The sequence below is a fragment of the Saimiri boliviensis genome, chromosome 2 (genome assembly GCF_048565385.1).
Source record: "Saimiri boliviensis isolate mSaiBol1 chromosome 2, mSaiBol1.pri, whole genome shotgun sequence".
Classification (NCBI taxonomy): Eukaryota; Metazoa; Chordata; class Mammalia; order Primates; family Cebidae; genus Saimiri; species Saimiri boliviensis.
The window spans coordinates 46,519,129-46,538,877 of record NC_133450.1 but is presented as its reverse complement, the minus strand read 5'-3'; the positions used below and the strand labels follow the sequence as shown (position 1 = coordinate 46,538,877).

The window sequence follows — 19,749 nt, the reverse complement described above, 5'->3', positions numbered from 1 at the left end:
AGCTCATCACCACCCAAGGGGTGTCTATCACTGCGCCTCATTGTGAGAGGGGCTGCTCCCCTCCCGGGTGCCCCATCTCACCATGCTGACAAAGTGACCTGGAGAAAGAGACAAAGATGCTGAAGCTGAGACACACAGAGGACCAAAACTAAGACAAACTGGGGATGAGATGATGGAAAAAAGCAGCGAAGAAGATGGCAAGAAAAGAGGGTCTAGCACCTACCGTGCGTCTGGCATGCAGTGAACGCTGCAAGCGTTTGCCGAAAGACGGACTTGGTGCCAAGAAGGAGGCTGGACCAATCCATTGGGAGTCAATAGGAACTTGTTGGGCAGAGCCATAATAGCTCTGGGAGGCATGAAAGCATGGAGACTTGCCATAAATGAAGCCAGCAACCCATACAGGTTAGAGTCAGATGCTGTGAGGCTGCTGCCAATAAGACCCTCCCCTAGCTGCCCATCCTCCCACCGGCTCCCAGGGCCTAGACCACCCCCAACCAAGTCCTGCTTCTCACAGTGTCTCAGTCCCTGCTGGCATCCTGGAGTCTCCTGGCGTCATCTCCCCTGGCCCCATAGAGAGCTCTCTATCTTCCGCAGCTCTGTGGGCAGTGGCAGGCTCAGGATGGGCATGGCTGGCCTCCTCCTCTGGCTCTGGCTCTGGTTCTGGCTCCGGGAGCTTCTGCAGCTCCACGTACAGCACACAGGCATCATTGCGTGACACATGCTCCCATCCACTCTCCCGCACATGGAAAAGGTCTACAGAGCCCCCTGAATAGGCATCACGGTGGGTGGCGTGGGCCACCGCGCAGCGAGCCAGGGCATAGGCTTCCTGGGTGGTCATGTCGTAGTGATAGCCACGGTCTAGCACACCATAGGCATAGGGAGATCCAGAGCCCACAGAGAAGATGTCCCCCTGCAGGCGGGTGCCGTCGCTATAGACGTAGAAGAGCGTAGGGCCAGAGCGGTCCCAGCCACACAAGGCAGTGGCCACACAGAGATCCAGTCCCCGGTAGCGAGACATCATGGCTGACAAGAGCTTGGCAGCACTGGCCACACTGGGCAGCTGACCCTCCCTCAGTTCCCGAAGCCGAAGCTCCCGCTGTAGCACGCGATACCAGGTGGCACAGTCAGCGGAGGTGCCAGAGGTGGTACCCAGGAGGTGCTGGTGCACAGGGATGACCTTGCATGAGGCTGGACACGCCACGTAGCTGCCACAGGAGGAACGTGTGTCTGCCGCAGCGATGACTCCATGACGGAAGCGGAAGGCCAAGGTGGTGGTGCCGTGGGCCAGTCTGGGACCATGGATCTGCAGGAAGGTTTGAGGGTCACAGCCTCGAGGCACAAGCCAGCCACCAGCCTGAGGCAGGTGAGGTGATGGTCCCTGGGTGTCAGGGGCCTGCCACTTGCACACATCCTGCAGAGCCATCCCTGGGGCTGAATGAAGTTTGGAAGAAGCAGGGCAGGGATTTGTGGCTGGGGTCTGGTTAGGGAGGAGGGACGCTACAGAGAAGCTGGGCCACAGCCAGAATCGCCACCAAGGCATGTGAGCTGATGCTTCATTTCTCCTCAACCCCCAATTCAGGCTTTGGGATTGGCTGATGGAGCAGCCCCCTTCATCTCAGAGGACGGCTGAAAGGAGACCGGATGAGGCCTGTGGAGTCTCCAGCACTAGGAAGACGCTGTCCTTGCAGTCAGAGCTTCACCTTCTGCTGCTTGTGACACATCTGAGAGTCACCCAAAGAGTCGCCCGTCTGTCATCCTCCAACTATCTGGAGTTGAGTGGAGGGCTGGTGTAATGCAAAGAAAATTGAGCACAAGTGGAAGAAGCAGGGCTAGGCTCCTCGTTCCTCCTGTGCGGGGCACTGGGCGTGCAGACACATATAAGGCCCTGTGTCCGGCCTGAGAGAGCTCCCAGACTAGGAGGAGGTAAAGACAGTTCAGTGCACTGATGTGGTCAGAATAGGGTGCTTTAACCCCACTGAGACAGGAGAGCTTGGTGCTGAGGACTCCCTTCAGAGATATGGGAGCAAGGAACTCAGCTCACACTTCGAACTCATGGGAAAGACAGGGAAAGAAAAATTGACTGAGGCTGGATGTGGTTGCTCAGGCCTGTAATCTCAGCACCTTGGCAGACCAAGGCAGGTGGATGGCTTGAGCCCAGGAATTCAAGACCAGCCTGGGCAACATATCAAGACCCCCATCTCTACAAAATATATAAAAATTAGCCAGGGCCGAGCACAGTGGCTCACGCCTGTAATCCCAGCACATTGGGAGGCCAAGGCAACTGAATCACCTGAGGTCAGGAGTTTGAGACCAGCCTGGCCAACATGGTGAAACCTGTCTCTATGAAAAATACACAACTAGCCAGGCATGGTGATGACTGCCTATAATCCCAGCTACTCAGGAGGCTGAGGCAGGAGAATCACTTGAACCTGGGAGGCGGAAGGTGCAGTGAGGCCAGACCATGCCACTGCACTCCAGCCTGAGTGACAGAGCAAGACTCCATCTCAAAATAATAATAATAATAATAATAAATAAGGATAAACCGAAGCAAAGACAAGAGAAAAAAGAGCAAGAGGGGGGCCGGGCGCGATGGCTCAAGCCTGTAATCCCAGCACTTTGGGAGGCCGAGGCGGGTGGATCACAAGGTCAAGAGATCGAGACCATCCTGGTCAACATGGTGAAACCCCGTCTCTACTAAAAATACAAAAAAGTAGCTGAGCATGGTGGCATATGCCTGTAATCCAAGCTACTCAGGAGGCTGAGGCAGGAGAATTGCCTGAACTCAGGAGGCGGAGGTTGCGGTGAGCCGAGATCGTGCCATTGCACTCCAGCCTGGGTAACAAGAGCGAAACTCCGTCTCAAAAAAAAAAAAAAAAAAAAAAAAAAAAAAAAGAGCAGAGCAAGAGAACTTTGTAATGGAGCGGGGCGGCGGGGGAGAGGAGAAAGAGGCTGAAATACCTTCCACAAAGGCAGATTCCAGAATGCTAAGATTCCTGAGGAATGAGGGAAACTAGAACCTGAAGGTCTCTTTCTTCCCTGCTTTGAAGATAAGTATGTCCTTCTATCTGTATACAAAGAGGGCATTCCTGACAGTTATCTGACAGTACCTCTTCTTTGACTTGTGTCAAAGTCCAAAGGATCTAGTGGCCTTCTGTTTCCTGCTCCCCTTTCTGCCTAATAGTTCACAATGGCAAGAGAGTGGCTAGTAATTCCAGGGTAGGAGAAACAATGATCTTAACTCCATAATGTAGAGTCCGTAAGTCTTAGACCAACCGGGGTGTTCTAAGGATGGGGTTGGTGGACCCTGACAGCTGACTCTTCAGAAAGTCAAAGTCAAGGCCAGGCGTGTTGACTCATGCCTGTAATCTCAGCACTTTAAGAGGCCAAGGCGGTGAATCGCTTGAGCCCAGGAGTTCGAGACCAGCCTGGGCAACATGGCAAAACCTCACCTCTACAAAAAAAATACAAAAAATTAGGGTGTGGTGGTGCATGCCTGTAGTCTTAGCTACTTGGGAGGCTGATGTGGGAGGATCACTGGAGCCCAGGAGAGTGAGGCTGCAGTGAGCTGAAATTGCACCACTGCACTCCATCCACTCTAGCCTGGGCAACAAAGTAAAAACAAAACAAAACAAACAAAATGCCAGTCGACTGAGGCAGAGTGACAAGCTGCAACTACTTCTAGCACCATATGCCATACATATATTTTACTAAACATTGCAGCTCAAGGTGGTGCTGTGGGAATGGATTTATTTGAAGAAACAGACCCATACACAAAGAAGAGTCTGGACCCTCCGGACATTATGATGGTGCGGCTGTGGCATCATAGCTCTCTGGGGTTTCAGTACTAAGAAAAAGTGCAAACATGGTCATGGGAAAGTTGGAGAAACCCGAAGGGCATGCTAAGGTCCAACCAGTTCTTTTCCTCTCGTTGGTGTAGGACCACCCGGGAATCTTGCTGAAAGGTAAGAACATATATTTTTTTTCTTTCTTTATTCCTTTCTTCCTTTTTTTTGGACGGGCTGGAGTGCAATGGTGCAATCTTGGCTCACTGCTACCTCCGCCTCCCAGGCTCAAGTGATTCTCCTACCTCAGCCTCCCACGTAGCTGGGATTATAGGTGCTGGCCACCCACCCAGCTGATTTTTGTATTTTTAGTAGAGATGGGGTTTTACCATCTGGTCAGGCTGGTCTTGAACTCCTGACCTCAGGTAATCCACCCATCTTGGCTTCCCAAATTGCTGGGAGCCACCACACCCAGCCCAAATTACCTTTTCTATCCTAAGCTGGCATGTAAGACCCACTATGGTCCAATCTAAATCCATCAATCACATGCTCTTTTCTCTCTATTCCTAACACATCTCCCACCTTCCTTTCACCTATTTGAATCCTATTCCACTGTTACTCAGTCTGGCCTAAGTAACAGTTACTGTGAAATTCCTTCCCAGGTATGGGCTGAGAAAGGAGAGGCTGTGAGGGAACCAAGTGAGATTTAAAAAAACGAATCCAGACCTTGAAAAAGCAGTCTTGGATGAATAGCCTCTTTCCAATCTATATTGACTCCCTCACCCAACTCTGAACCACAGCACTTATCCTTTGTACTTCTCCTTCATGAGGTCCCCAGGAGTAGGGATTTTGGAGCAGAGAACTCATGTGAGGTAGGCTGGGAATGGATTATGGAAGGCCTTGAATGCTAAGATGAAGAACTTGAACTTCACAGAACATTTTTAAGTAAGTGAGTGTTAAGATCAAGATGGTGTTTTAGGCTGGGCGCAGTGGCTCACACCTGTAATCCTAGCACTTTGGGAGGCCACAACAGGCAGAGCACTTGAGGTCAGGAGTTCAAGACCAGCTCAGCCAACATGGTGAAATCCCGCTTCTACTTTTTTTTTTTTTTTCCTTTGAGACGGAGTTTCGCTCTTGTACCTAGGCTGGAGTGCAATGGCATGATCTTGGCTCACCACAACCTCTGCCTCCTGGGTTCAGGCAATTCTCCTGCCTCAGCCTCCTGAGTAGCTGGGATTACAGGCACGCGCCACCATGCCCAGCTAATTTTTTGTATTTTCAGTAGAGATGGGGTTTCACCATGTTGACCAGGATGGTCTCGATCTCTTGACCTCGTGATCCACCCGCCTCGGCCTCCCAAAGTGCTGGGATTGCAGGCGTGAGCCACCGCGTCCAGCCCTGAAATCCCGTTTCTACTAAGAATACCAAAAAAAAAAAAAAAAAAAAATTAGCTGGGCATGGTGGCGAGCGCCTGTGATCCCAGCTACTCAGGAGGCCGAGGCAGAAAAATTGCTTGAACCTGGGAGGCAGAGGTTGCACTGAGCCAAGATTGCGCCACTGCACTCCAGCCTGGGCAACAAGAGTAAATGGATTAAAAAAAAAAAAAAAAAAAAAAAAAAAAAAGATGATGTTTTAGGAAAAACAATCTGATGCTGTGCAGAATGAATTAGAGAGTGACAATTTAGACCAGGCATCCCCAAACTTTTTACACAGGGGGCCAGTTCACCGTCCCTCAGACCGTTGGAGGGCCGCCACAAACTGTGCTCCTCTCACTGACCACCAATGAAAGAGGTGCCCCTTCCTGAAGTGCGGCGGGGGGCCGGATAAATGGCCTCAGGGGGCCGCATGCGGCCCACGGGCCGTAGTTTGGGGACGCTTGATTTAGACCCATAAATCAGTTAGGAGAATATTTCAGCAGTTCTGAAATGAGGACATAAGAAGCCAAAGGTGGTATCAGTTGTAATGAAAAAGAATGTGAGAAACAGTGCAGTGGAAATAATCGACAGGACCAGGCAACTAACTGGATGTGAAGGAAAGAAAAGAGTTGTCAAGGCCGGGCGCGGTGGCTCAAGCCTGTAATCCCAGCACTTTGGGAGGCCGAGGCGGGTGGATCACGAGGTCGAAAGATCGAGACCATCCTGGTCAACATGGTGAAATCCCGTCTCTACTAAAAATACAAAAAACTAGCTGGGCGTGGTGGTGCATGCCTGTAATCCCAGCTACTTAGGAGGCTGAGGCAGGAGAATTGCCTGAGCCCAGGAGGCGGAGGTTGCGGTGAGCCGAGATCGCGCCATTGCACTCCAGCCTGGGTAACAAGAGCAAAAACTCCGTCTCAAAAAAAAAAAAAAAAAAAAAAAAAAAAAAAAAAAAAAAAGAGTTGTCAAAGATGAGCAAGGGCTTCAAGCCTTTGTGACTAAAAGATCATTGCTGTCTTTCTTTCACGTGTTCATTTGGCAAATATTAAGCATACCGTGGGCACAGAAATGAATAGAAAATACTTGTATTTAAAAGCTCACAATCCAGAAGGAGATAAATGTAATTTCTAACCAGGTAAAATGTAAAAGGGCCTTAAGAGAGGTGCAAATGCTATTGTTGGCGGAGTGAAAACCCACTGGAAGAAGTCAGAAGGACTCGTTGCAGTGCAGGGATGACTGCAAAATAATATATGCTCAGTAAACAGAGGCACTCTCCATTTTCCACACCATCCAAGTGTGAAACACAAAGATCTCCTCTTAGCTCCCTTCTGATGATTGGGCTTGGAAAGGGTTGTTAATTTCAGCATTAAAAATGTAGCATAGGGCCGGGCGCGGTGGCTCACGCCTATAATCCCAGCACTTTGGGAGGCCGAGACGGGTGGATCACGAGGTCAAGAGATCGAGACCATCTTGGTCAGCAAGGTGAAACACTGTCTCTACTAAAAATACAAAAATTAGCTGGGCATGGTGGCGTGTGCCTGTAATCCCAGCTACTCGGGAAGCTGAGGCAGGAGAATTGCTTGAACCCAGGAGGCGGAGGTTGCGGTGAGCCGAGATCACACCATTGCACTCCAGCCTGGGTAACAACAGCGAAACTCCGTCTCAAAAAAAAAAAAAAAAGTAGCATATGGCTGGGTGCAGTGGCTCATGCCTGTAATCCCAGCACTTTGGGAGGCCAAGGTGAGTGGATTATCTGGGTCAGGAGTTCAAGACCAGCATAGACAACGTGGTGAAAACTTGTCTCCACTAAAAATACAAAAAGAAAAAAAAAAAAAAAAATTAGCTGGGCATGGTGATGGGTGCCTGTAATCTCAACTACTCGGGATGCTGAGGCAGGAGAATCATTTGAACCTGGGAAGTGGAGGTTGCAATGGGCAGAGATTGTGCCACTACACTCCTCCAGCCTGGGTGACAGAGCAAGACTCCATCTCAAAAACAAAACAAACAACAGCATATGTAGGGTCTGCTGCAGGAAAGAAGGGGCTGAATTGGGCATTCAGCCCAATTCAAGAGGAAAGTGGAATTTTGATGTTAATAGATGTTGCTGCTAGGATTCAACAAGGAAGGCCAGACACTGACTTCATAGAACCACGAGGCAGGAGGCAACATTTCATACATATGTACATTTTCTGGTTTGTTATAGTTCCCAAAAGATTCGAAAAATGAAGGTGGGTAGAGGGAGGCAATGAAATATAGTACATTCCTGAATAAAGAGCATCATCTTAGCAAGTTGAAGTTAGAGAATCTCTTGGTACATATTTATGCAGTCTCAACTGTCCTCCAGGCTCTGAGATGGTAAATTACTAGTGACAATTATTCAGGTCTGAATTGAGAGTTTAGTTTGTGGATAAACTGAACCTTTTGCTTTTTCTTCTTTCATCTGCCTTTTAGGCAATTCATTACTTATTTGAATTTCCACCAGACGGTGGGAGTCAAGATAATATTGGATATTAAAAACCGGTTACTGTTAAGGTAGAGTTGTCATACGGCAACTGACAACAAGAGGTACAGCACTTTTGTTCTTTGTTTTTTTTGAGACGGAGTTTCGCTCTTGTTACCCAGGCTGGAGTAAGATGGCTGCGATCTCGGCTCACCGCAACCTCTGCCTCCTGGGTTCAGGCAGTTCTCCCGCCTCAGCCTCCTGAGTAGCTGGGATTACAGGCACGCGCCACCATGCCCAGCTAATTTTTTTGTATTTTTAGTAGAGACGGGGTTTCACCATGTTGACCGGGATGGTCTCGATCTCTTGACCTTGTGATCCACCCGCCTCGGCCTCCCAAAGTGCTGGGATTACAGGCTTGAGCCACCGCGCCCGGCCAGGAGTTTTTTAACTTTTTTTTAAAATTAAATTTAATTTATTATTATTATTATTATTATTATTTTTAAGACGGGGTTTCACCATGTTGTTCAGACTGGTCCCGAACTCCCGACCTCAGGTGATCCACCCGCCTTGGCCTCCAAAGTGCTTGGATTACAGGCGTGAGCCACCACGCCTGGCCAGCACTTTTATTTTGTTGGGCTTTTTACAGCAAATTACTGTGGTTTAACTAATATCATAGGGAAATGGCCTCAGAATGGATCATCATTTTACCCAATTTTAGAGGGTCCCTTTAAACAAGATGGCAACCCCAGGCGCGTTAACAAGGTGCTTGAAGCAGCAGCGATGTAACCTGTTGCTTGGACACCGGGCTATAGTGGCAGGACTCACCACTAAGAGTTCAGAACCTATTTTCAACCAGTCACTCCCTTCTCAAAGATGGCCGACCTCCCTTCCCTCACGCAACATGGACGTTTCCAGTCACTTCCTGTGACTTTGAGGTTACTCTGATCCAAGATTACTTGAGAGACCAAAGCCAAGATGGCAGCTACATCCTTTCAGAATTAAAGGTTAGTGAAGCCATCTATTTCTCCCACCCTCTTCAGTGAAAATGGTCTTTCGCATCTGGCTGTTCTTTCTGGAGGCGCGGTTGCCAGCAGTCAAAATGGCTCCTTTCCGGCATAGATTTAATAGGAAGTGAAGCTATGACGGCGAGACGTTGCCCAGCCTATCTTTGGTAGGCGTTGCCAGAGTTCGTTCTTTCTGCCCACACTAGACATGGCGTTGGCCAGCGTGTTGGAGAGACCGCTACCGGTGACCCAGCCCGGGTTTTTCGGACTCGGGGGTCGTGCAGATCTGTTGGATCTGGGTCCAGGGAGTCCTAGTGATGGGCTGACCCTGGCCGTGCCAGGCTGGGGTGTCCCAGAGGAGCCAGGAATCGAAATGCTTCATGGAACAACCACCCTGGCCTTCAAGGTGCGGAGCCAGCCGCCCTGCCAGGCTGAGTACTGAACGCCCGCGACCTGCCTAGCCTCCCAGCCGGACTGGAGTTTGCGGTGGCCTTGATCACCAACCCAGGCGGAGGCTCGGTCCTCTCTTTCGGACCGCAGCGATTTCCCTGTCCTCGCTCTGGTTGGAGAGGGTGGTGGTGGGGTTGGGGATTAAGTCGGGAAGGAAGCCGAGGCTTCTTGGGTTGATGTCCTAGGCGACCCCAGGTTGCTGCTGTTCAGGAGCTTCTAGCTGGGAAGGGGGAAAGGCCGCAACAACAATGAACCTTGGCCGAGGGAAGGCTATTGAAACCGTTTACCGAAGTTTTGGAAACTGGGCGGCCCCTCAAGGCAAGGGTAACAAACAGGCTGAAGGGGAAGCTTGGTGAGGGTAAGCATTGTACCAAGAACCAGACATTTGGGGTACCTTGCCCAATTCTAACTAGATTGAGCAAGTCATTCGATCTCATTGAACCTGTTTCCTCACCTGTAAAATGATTTTTTTTTAAAGACGGGGTCCCACCTTGCTCCCCAGGCCAGAGTGCAGTCGTGTCAGCGTCTCAGCCTCCAGAGCAGCTGAGACAATAGGCACACATCACCACGACAGGCTAATTTTTTTACTTTTTGTAGAGATGGGTTTCCCTGCGTTGCCCAGACTTGTCTCTAGCACCTGGCCTCAAGCGATCCTCCCACCTTGGCCTCCCAAAATGCTGGGATTACAGGAATGAGCCACCACATCCATCCTATAAAATGAATTTAATATGGGTCATATCCATGTCAAAGGATTGAAGTGAAGGTCAAGTGACATTAATATGTGGAGAAGTATACTGTGAAGTATAAAAAGAAAGAGATGTGCTGGGTTTCGATTGATGCAGAAAGAAGTATGTAGGGGGTTTTTTTGTGGTCTTAAGTGGCCTGTTTTGTGTTTTTCTCTCATCTTAACAGTTCCGCCATGGAGTCATAGTTGCGGCCGACTCCAGGGCTACAGCAGGTGCTTACATTGCCTCCCAGACGGTGAAGAAGGTGATAGAGATCAACCCATACCTGCTGGGCACCATGGCTGGGGGCGCAGCAGATTGCAGCTTCTGGGAACGGCTGTTGGCTCGGCAATGTCGAATCTATGAGCTTCGCAATAAGGAACGCATCTCTGTGGCAGCTGCTTCCAAGCTGCTTGCCAACATGGTGTATCAGTACAAAGGCATGGGGCTGTCCATGGGCACCATGATCTGTGGCTGGGATAAGAGAGGCCCTGGTGAGTTAAGCTGCAACCACGTGGTCCTTGGGCTGACACTACAGGGAGGAGGGGTTGGATGGGGAGATGAATTAAAGGGCTTGGTGTCAGCGCTGAGGATGTGTTGATTAGGTCCTTAGCCCTTCTTTCTCTCTCTCTCTCTTTTTTAAGAGAGAGTCTCACTCTTGTCGCTCAGGCTGGAGTGCAGTGGCATGATCTCAGCTCACCTCAGCCTCTGGCCCCAGGTTTAAGTGATTCTCGTGCCTCAGCCTCTCAAGTAGCTGGGATTACAGGTGGCCACCACCACACCCAGCTAGTTTTGTTTTTTTGTTTGTTTGTTTTTTGGGGGGTTTTGAGGCAGAGTTTCGCTCTTGTCGCTCAGGCTAGAGTGCAATGGTGTGATCTCGGCTTACTGCAACCTTCGCCTCCCAGGTTCAAGAGATTTTCCTGCCTTAGCCTTCCTAGTAGCTGGGATTACAGGCACGCACCACCATGCCCAGCTAATTTTTGTTTTTGTTTTTGTTTTTTGACAGAGTTTCACTCTTGTTACCCAGGCTGGAGTGCAATGGCGTGATCTCAGCTTACCACAACCTCCACCTCCTGGGTTCAATCGATTCCTCTGCCTCAGCCTCCCAAGTATCTGGGATTATAGGCATGTGCCACCAGGCCCGGCTACTTTTATATTTTTAGTAGAGATGGAGTTTTTCCATGTTAGGCTGGTCTCAAACTCCCAACCTCAGGTGATCTGCCTTCCTCAGCCTCCCAAAGTGCTGGGATTACAGGTGTGAGCCACTGCACCTGGCAATTTTTGTATATTTAGTAGAGACTGAGTTTCACCATGTTGGTCAGGCTGGTCTTGAACTCCTGACCTCAGGTGAGCCATCATGCCCGACCTAGTGTTTTTATTTTTAGTAGAGACCAGGTTCACCATGTTGGTCAAGCTAGCCTCAGCCTCCCAAAGTGCTGGGAAAACAGATGTGAGCCACTGCACCAAACCTGTACCTTCTCTTTACTCAAAGAAGGCACTGTACTATAGGAAAAGGCATGGAGTTAAATCAGCTGTGTCACTGACTACCTGTGTGACAGTAGGCACACATACATACATTTTCGCAGCCTCTGTTTTATCATCTGTTACATTCGTTGAGTGAGGTAATAAATGTAAAGCTACTAGTATAGTATCTGGCTCATATTTTTCCATCTTTTCTCTCTCCTATAGAATAAGACTAGAGGCTGGGTGTGGTGGCTCATGCTTGTAATCCCAGCACTTTGGGAGGCTGAAGCAGGTGGATCACCTAAGGTCAGGAGTTCAAGACCAGCCTGGCCAACATGGTGAAACCCTGTCTCTACTAAAAATACAAAAATTAGCTGGGCATGGTGGCAGGCACCTGTAATCCCAGCTACTTGGGAGGCTGAAGGGGAATTGCTTGAACCCAGGAGGCAGGGGTTGCAGTGAGCCAAGATTGTGCCACTGCACTCCTGCCTGGGCAACAGAGACTCTGAATCAATCAATAAATAATAAATAAAAATAAGACCAGAAAGAACTCCTTTTGAGTATTAAATTGGGTGATAGACTTAAAAACTCTAGCCAGCACTATCTAATAGAATTTCCTCATGGAAGTATTTAAAAATTAAAAAGAAACAGGTGAAATTAATTTTAAGAATTTGGCTGGGTGTACTGGCTCACACCTGTAATCCCAGCACTTTGGGAGGCCTGAGACAGGTGGATCACCTGAGGTTAGGAGTTAAAGACCAGCCTGGCCAACATGGCAAAACCCGTCTCTACTGAAAATACAAAAATTAGCTGGGCATGGTGGCATGTGCCTATAGTCCCAGCTACTTAGGAGGCTGAGGCACAAGAATCACTTGAACCTGAGAGGTGGAGGCTGCAGTCAGTGGAAATCGTGCCACTGCACCCCAGTCTAGGCTACAGAGTGAGACTCTGTTCCCCCGCTCAAAAAAATTTAAGAATTCGTTGAATCCTACATGTGGCAGTAGTGCTGTTTCAAGTGTTCAGTGGCCATGTGTGGCTACTGTATTGGACTCTAATATATGGTTGTCCCTCAAAAGTTAGTCATTTCTCTTCTCTTTTTTTCTTTTGAGATGGAGTTTCCCTCTTGTCACCCAGTCTAACGTGTAATGGCGTGGTCTTGACTCATGCAACCTCTGCTTCCTGGGTTCAAATGATTCTCCTGCTGCAGGCTCCTAAGTAGCTGGGATTACTGGTACCTGCCACCATGCCCAGCTAATTTTGTATTTTTAGTAGAGATGGGGTTTCACTGTGTTGGTCAGGCTGGTCTCAAATTCCTTACCTGAGGTGATCAACCTGCCTCAGCCTCCCAAAGTGTTGGGAGTTGGGATGACAGGCGTGAGCCACCACACCTAGCCTCTTCTTTCTTTCTTTTTTTTTTAGAGAGTCTTTGACCTAGAAGGGGCTTCTTGGGCTCATTTAGTAGAGACAGGGTTTCGCCGTGTTAGTCAGGCTGGTCTCAAACTCCTGACCTCAGGTGATCTGCCCACCTCGACCTGCCAAAGTGTTGGGATTACAGGCATGAGCCATTGCGCCCAGCCTGAGCTCACTTATTTTTTTTGCTAGTTATAACCACCTTTATAATCATGCTAGGTCCTGTTTGATCATCTCTAAAAATAAGTTTCTTAACCTGTTTTCCTTTCCAGTCAGCATTTAAGAAACTTGCCAGAAAGTTCAGTTTTGTATTTTTTTTTTTTTTTTTTTTTTTGAGACGGAGTTTTGCTCTTGTTACCCAGGCTGGAGTGCAATGGCGCGATCTCGGCTCACCGCAACCTCCACCTCCTGGGCTCAGGCAATTCTCCTGCCTCAGCCTCCTGAGTAGCTGGGATTACAGGCATGCGCCACCATGCCCAGCTAGTGTTTTGTATTTTTAGTAGAGACGGGGTTTCACCGTGTTGACCAGGATGGTCTCGATCTCTCGACCTCGTGATCCACCCGCCTCGGCCTCCCAAAGTGCTGGGATTACAGGCTTGAGCCACCAAGCCCGGCATCAGTTTTGTATTTTATGTCATTTCCTTCTCAGCCAATTTTGAGTTGTTCCTTTGGTAAAGCTGGAGTGTAGCTAGTCACTTTCTAATTTTCTTTTCCATATGCTTAAAAATAATTATTCTTTCCTCCTTTTGTTTTTGCTTTATTCATTTACTTGCTTACTAAAGACCTAGTTATCTTGTAGAACAATTACAAGGTACCTACCACTTTTTCACTTGCTTTCAAACGAAAATAGAAAGGGATGTAGGAAGTATCTGCTTACTACCCAGTGAAGGATGAAAGGAAATTAAAAACTGGATATGAGAGAGGAGCTCAGTTTGTTACTTTGGAAATTAATACGCTTTTCACTGAAAGGTGTGAAAGGACAGTTTCATATATTTTACGTGGTCCAAGGGAGCATTTTGGAAGTGTTGCTTTGAACTCTTAGCTGCTTTGAACTCTTTGTTCCAGGTGATGGAAACAGTGTAAGAGAGTACAGGGACCAGGTAGCAAGGAAAATCCAGGGAGATTTAGCATCATTTAAATAGTACCTTTTTCAAGAGGCCTTCCTGATGACCCCCTCACATTCGTTGTGATTCATCCCCTTGCCTCAGATTACAGTTGGCCCTTGAGCAACATGGGTTTGAACCACCCAGGTCCACTTATATGCAGATTTTTTTGAACCTAATTCTGATTGAATATATACATTCCCAGAATTTGAAATCTGAATATACAGAGGGCCAACTTTATTTTTTGTGTTTTTTTTTTTTTTTTTCATCAGTTATCATTAGTTTATTATAAAAGAGAGATATGGAAATTATTTACATGATGAAAGATTTCAGAACTTCAGTGGAATGGGCAGCTTCACATTGATGCCATTTCAATAGAGACTTATTTCAGTCTACGTACTTTCCAAGAATGTCACCATCTCTAAATAGGAAATAATCCTTGTCATCTAGAACTACTTTGGTGCCTCCATATTCTGGGAGAAGAACTTTATCTCCAACTTTCACGCTAACTGGTTGAATCTCTCCACCCTTTCCTTTAGAACCCGATCCAACAGCGACTACAGTTGCTTGCAATACTTTTCCTTGAGATTTTTCTGGAAGCATAATGCCTCCTTTGGTTACAGTTTCAGCAGCACTCCTTTCAACCAATACTCGGTCAAAGAGTGGGAGAAACTTTCTAAACGCCTGTCCTGCCATGACTCCCTCAGCCTCAGACTCGTACTCTGCTCTGGCGCACCGCGGCAAAGAGAGACCCGCGATACTGCCCTCCCGACACGTGTGTTTTTTATTTTTGAGATGGAGTTTCACTCTTGTCATTCAGGCTGGAGTGCAATGGCACCATCTCAGCTCACTGCAACCTCTGCCTCCTGGGTTCAAGTGATTCTCCTGCCTCAGCCTCCTGAGTAGCTGGGATTATAGGCATCCACCACCATACCAGTAATTTTTGTATTTTTAGTAGAGCTGGGGTTTCACCATGTTGGCCAGACTGATATCGAACTCCTGACCTCAGGTGATCACCTGTCTCAGCCTCCCAAAGTGCTGGGATTACAGGCGTGAGCCACCACACTGGGCCAACTTTATATATGCAGGTTCTGCAGGGCCAACTTTAGGACTTGAGTGTATATAGATTTTGGTATATGCACAGGTCTTGGGATGAATCCCCTTCATATACCAAAGGATGAATGTACTTAATCTAAGGCTGAATGAATAATATAAATACCTTTTTTTTTTTTTTGATACGGAGTTTTGCTCTTGTTACCCAGGCTGGAGTGCAATGGCGCGATCGGCTCACTGCAACCTCCGCCACCTGGGCTCAGGCAATTCTCCTGCCTCAGCCTCCTGAGTAGCTGGGATTACAGGCACGCGCCACCACGCCCAGCTAGTTTTTTCTATTTTTAGTAGAGACGAGGTTTCACCATGTTGACCAGGATGGTCTCAATCTCTCGACCTCGTGATCCACCTGCTTCGGCCTCCCAAAGTGCTGGGATTACAGGCTTGAGCCACCGTGCCCGGCCCATTTTTATCAGAACTGCTTGGCTCGGCATGATGGCTCATGCCTGTAATCCCAGCATTTTGGGAGGCCGAGGCAGGCAGATCATCTGAGGTCAGGAGTTCAAGACCAGCCTGACCCACATGGTAAAACCCCGTCTCTACTGAAAATACAAAATTAGCCAGGTGTGGTGGTGCATGCCTGTAATCCAAGCTACTCAGAAGGCTGAGGCAGGAGACCTGGGAGGCAGAAGTTGCTGTGAGCCAAGTTCAAGCCATTGCACTCCAGCTTGGGGAACAAGAGTGAAACTTCATCTCAAAAATCAATCAATAAATAAAAAGAACCAGTCAAATGCTGAAGGAGTATTGAGGAAGAAGAGATTCCCTCCAATGGGAGGAATTGGGAAAGACTTAATGGATTGGTGGTAGTTGTCCTGGATGTGAAAAAGGGAAAGAAAGGGAACATAATGAACAAAGGGGAGGAAAGAAGCGTGAGGCTTTTGAGGAGTAACTGAAAGCCCAGTTTAATTGGAACTAAGCGGGTGAAGGGAAACTGCGAGCCGTAAAGCCAGAGGGGTATATTGGAACCATATGGTGAGCCTCCCAGGCAAGGCCATGGCACTGGAACCAAGAAGGGGCTAGAGAAAGGAGTGAGGTTGACATGAGAATCACCTGAACCTGAAAACCAGTAAGGGCAGTGGTGCGCAAGCTGACTTGCATTAGAATCACCTGGAGGACTTAAAAAACAAGTTCCGGGCCGGGCGCGGTGGCTCAGCCTGTAATCCCAGCACTTTGGGAGGCCGAGGCGGGTGGATCACAAGGTCAAGAGATCGAGACCATCCCCTGGTCAACATGGTGAAACCCTGTCTCTACTAAAAATACAAAAAATTAGCTGGGCATGGTGGCGTGTGCCTGTAATCCCAGCTACTCAGGAGGCTGAGGCAGGAGAATTGCCTGAACCCAGGAGGTGGAGGTTGCGGTGAGCCGAGATTGCGCCATTGCACTCCAGCCTGGGTAACAAGAGCGAAACTCCGTCTCAAAAAAAAAAAAAAAGTTCCATACCTGTTTCCCACCCCATACCAGTTATAAAGAATGCCTAGGGTAAGTCCTGTGTGTTTTTGAAAAAAATCTTTGTTAGATGACTCTGGTGCATGGTTAAATGTGAGAACCACTAAAATAGGAAAAAGATGCCATTGGCAGAATTTCAGAAGACAGGAGGAAGTATGGGCTGGTGGCACACAGGAGAGATGAGTTTGGTAGGTGGAGAACCACTGGTATCTAGGGTTAGGAACTTTGAATCTGAACTTGATGACAAAGGCATCCAGTTGGAGAGATCCAGTGGGCAGTTGGGATTGAACTCTAAATTTTCATCTATACCAAAAGTCAGCTAACTTTTTCATAAAGGGCCAAATAGTAAATATTTTAGGCTTGGAGGCCTAAATCTTTGTTTCAAATACTTAACTCTTAATGTTGCAAAAAACAACCATAGACAACCTGGAAACAAGTGACTGTTCTCCAATAGCATTTTAGTTAAAAAATGAAGGCCGTTGGCCTGGCCAAACCCTGGTCTATACCAGCAATAGAAATATAATGTGAGCCATATGTGTAATTTAAAATTTTACATTGGCCACATTTTTAAAAAGAAAAAATTTAATTTCAGTATATTTTGTTTAACCTAATAAATCCAAAATATTATCATGTCAGCATGTGGTTCTAGTTTCAGGTGCTCAGCTAGTCACATGTGGCTAGTGGCTACCATGTGGACAGTGCAGGTCTTTACAATATGATTATGAACTCTAGGCTTTATTATCCTCCTGTATAAAATATGACTTGTTCTCCAGATAGTCTTAAACTCTTTGGGTTCTGGGATTATGGAGTTTGGTTTTCTGTCACACAGTCTGGATGGAGTGCAGTGGCATGATCACAGCTCACTATAACCTCAACCTCCGGGACTCAAGTGACTGGCATTATGGGGTCTTTCGGTGGGGGAGTAGGGATTATGTTTTAAATGTTATCTTTCACAGTATCTGAAGTTCTGTGCTTGAAACCTAAGTCATTTGGAATATATATACTCGCTTTGTGGGTGTGCTGAGAGGATGGGCAACATTACTCTAATGTAAGGTCAGGTGAAATGGGGTGGTGTGTTGTAGAATCCTGGAGTCTTAATATTAAATGTTTTTTTTTTTTTTTTTTTTTGAGACGGAGTTTCGCTCTTGTTACCCAGGCTGGAGTGCAATGGCGCGATCTCGGCTCACCGCAACCTCCGCCTCCTGGGTTCAGGCAATTCTCCTCCCTCAGCCTCCTGAGTAGCTGGGATTACAGGCACGCACAACCATGCCCAGCTAATTTTTGTATTTTTTTTTTTAGTAGAGATGGGGTTTCACCTTGTTGACCAGGATGGTCTCGATCTCTCGACCTCGTGATCCACCCGCCTCAGCCTCCCAAAGTGCTGGGATTACAGGCTTGAGCCACCGCGCCCGGCTTAATATTAAATTTTATTTCTTCAGGTTGTTTTGTTTTGTTTTGTTTTTTTCTAAAGACAGTGTCTCACTCTGTTGCCAGGCTGGTGTGTGGTGGTGTGATTATAGCTCACTGCAGCCTCCAACTCCTGGGCTCAAACAATTCTCCTGCTTCAACCTCACACAGGCATGGACACCCAGCTAGATTTAAAAAAAAAAAAAAAAAAAATTAGCTGGGCGCAGTGGCTCAAGCCTGTAATCCAGCACTTTGGGAGGCCGAGGTGGGTGGATCACAAGTTCGAGAGATCGAAACCATCCTGGTCAACGTGGTGAAACCCCGTCTCTACTAAACATACAAAAAATTAGCTGGGCATGGTGGCGCGTGCCTGTAGTCCCAGCTACTCAGGAGGCTGAGGCAGGAGAATTGCTTGAACCCAGGAGGCGGAGGTTGCGGTGAGCCGAGATTGCGCCATTGCATTCCAGCCTGGGTAACAAGAGCGAAACTCCGTCTCAAAAAAAAAAAAAAAAAAAAAAAATTAGCCAGGCAAGGTGGCTCACGCCTATAATCCTGGCACTTTGGGAGGCTGAGGTGGGCAGATCATGAGGTCAAGAGATTGAGACCGTTCTGGCCAACATGGTGAAACCCCATCTCTACTAAAAATACAAAAATTAGCTGAGCATGGTGGTGTGCACCTTTAGTCCCAGCTTTTCAGGAGGCTGAGGGAGGAGAATCATTTGAACCTGGGAGGTGAAGGCTGCATTGAGCCGAGATTGTGCCACTGCACTCCAGCCTAGTGACAGAGCGAGACTCCGTCTCAAAAACAAATTTTTTTTTAATAGAAGTCCTATTTTCTTGTATTTATGTTGGTTTCCCTGGGTTTCTTTTTTTTTTTATTTTTAAAATTATATTCTGAGTTTTAAGAGAACTACTACCAGCCAGGCGAGGTGACTCACACCTGTAATTCCAGCACTTTGGGAGGGTAAGGAGGGTGGATCACCTGAGGTCAGGAGTTTGAGACCAGCCTGACCAACATGGTGAAACCCTGTCTCTACTAAAAATCCAAAATTTAACTGGGTGTGGTGGCAAGCACCTGTAAATCCCAGCTATCTAGGAAGCGGAGACAGGAGAATCACTTTAACCCAGGAGGCAGAGGTTGCAGTGAGCCAAGATTGTGCCATTGCTCCAGCCTGGGCAACAAGAGCGAAACTCCATTCAAAAAAAGAGAGAGAAAACAACTGCCTTGGCATATGAATTAGACATTAAAAGGGGTGATCTTTTTTTTTTCCCTGCTAACCTCATCTCCCTTTCTAGGCCTCTACTACGTGGACAGTGAAGGGAACCGGATCTCAGGGGCCACCTTCTCTGTAGGTTCTGGCTCTGTGTATGCGTATGGGGTCATGGATCGGGGCTATTCCTATGACCTGGAAGTGGAGGAGGCCTATGATTTGGCCCGTCGAGCCATCTACCAAGCCACCTACAGAGATGCCTACTCAGGAGGTGCCGTCAACCTCTACCATGTGCGGGAGGATGGCTGGATCCGAGTCTCCAGTGACAATGTAGCTGATCTGCATGAGAAGTATAGTGGCTCTACCCCCTGAAAGAGGGTGGATGCAGCTGCTTGTGTTTTTTGGGGTGACTGTCATTGGTAATAAGGACACAGTGACCCAGCCTCCATCCTATTTATAGTGGAAGGGTCTTCAATTGTATCAACACTTTTTTTAAGCTCTGGCACATTGACTTCTATGTGTTACCAGTCATTAATGAGCTGCTGCAGAGGTGACTATTTGTTTTACTTTCTTGGATGTTAGCATTACACTACTCACTTCTCAACCTCTGCCTGTGTTGTGTCTTTTGTCCACACTGTCCCTCCTCCAAGCACTTTTACAGTCAAATAAGCCAGGACAGTGGGAGGGAAGTGACTGTAATTACAGGAAACAGTGGTGTGAAGACATTGTCTAGTGAATACATTAATGTCCCCACTCATGAAGCTAATAACAGAGAAGGG

At 47.8% G+C, this 19,749-nt stretch overlaps 3 protein-coding genes across 3 annotated transcripts; 1 reads left to right on the top strand and 2 right to left on the bottom strand.

The window, feature by feature from the left end:
- Positions 1 to 508: 508 nt before the first annotated feature.
- Positions 509 to 1,423, bottom strand: PSMB11 (proteasome subunit beta 11). The gene has a single exon (XM_003924320.4). It carries the CDS (start codon positions 1,421 to 1,423, stop codon positions 509 to 511), a length of 915 nt encoding a protein of 304 aa, XP_003924369.1.
- A 7,397-nt stretch (positions 1,424 to 8,820) lies between these two features.
- Positions 8,821 to 19,578, top strand: PSMB5 (proteasome 20S subunit beta 5). Its single transcript, XM_003924321.4, has 3 exons — positions 8,821 to 9,050; positions 10,007 to 10,313; positions 19,056 to 19,578. Exons 1-3 carry the CDS (start codon positions 8,853 to 8,855, stop codon positions 19,340 to 19,342), a joined length of 792 nt encoding a protein of 263 aa, XP_003924370.1. The 5' UTR covers positions 8,821 to 8,852; the 3' UTR covers positions 19,343 to 19,578.
- On the bottom strand, positions 14,033 to 14,568 carry LOC120364014 (10 kDa heat shock protein, mitochondrial). Its single transcript, XM_039469367.2, has one exon. It carries the CDS (start codon positions 14,490 to 14,492, stop codon positions 14,184 to 14,186), a length of 309 nt encoding a protein of 102 aa, XP_039325301.1. The 5' UTR covers positions 14,493 to 14,568; the 3' UTR covers positions 14,033 to 14,183.
- Positions 19,579 to 19,749: the final 171 nt, after the last annotated feature.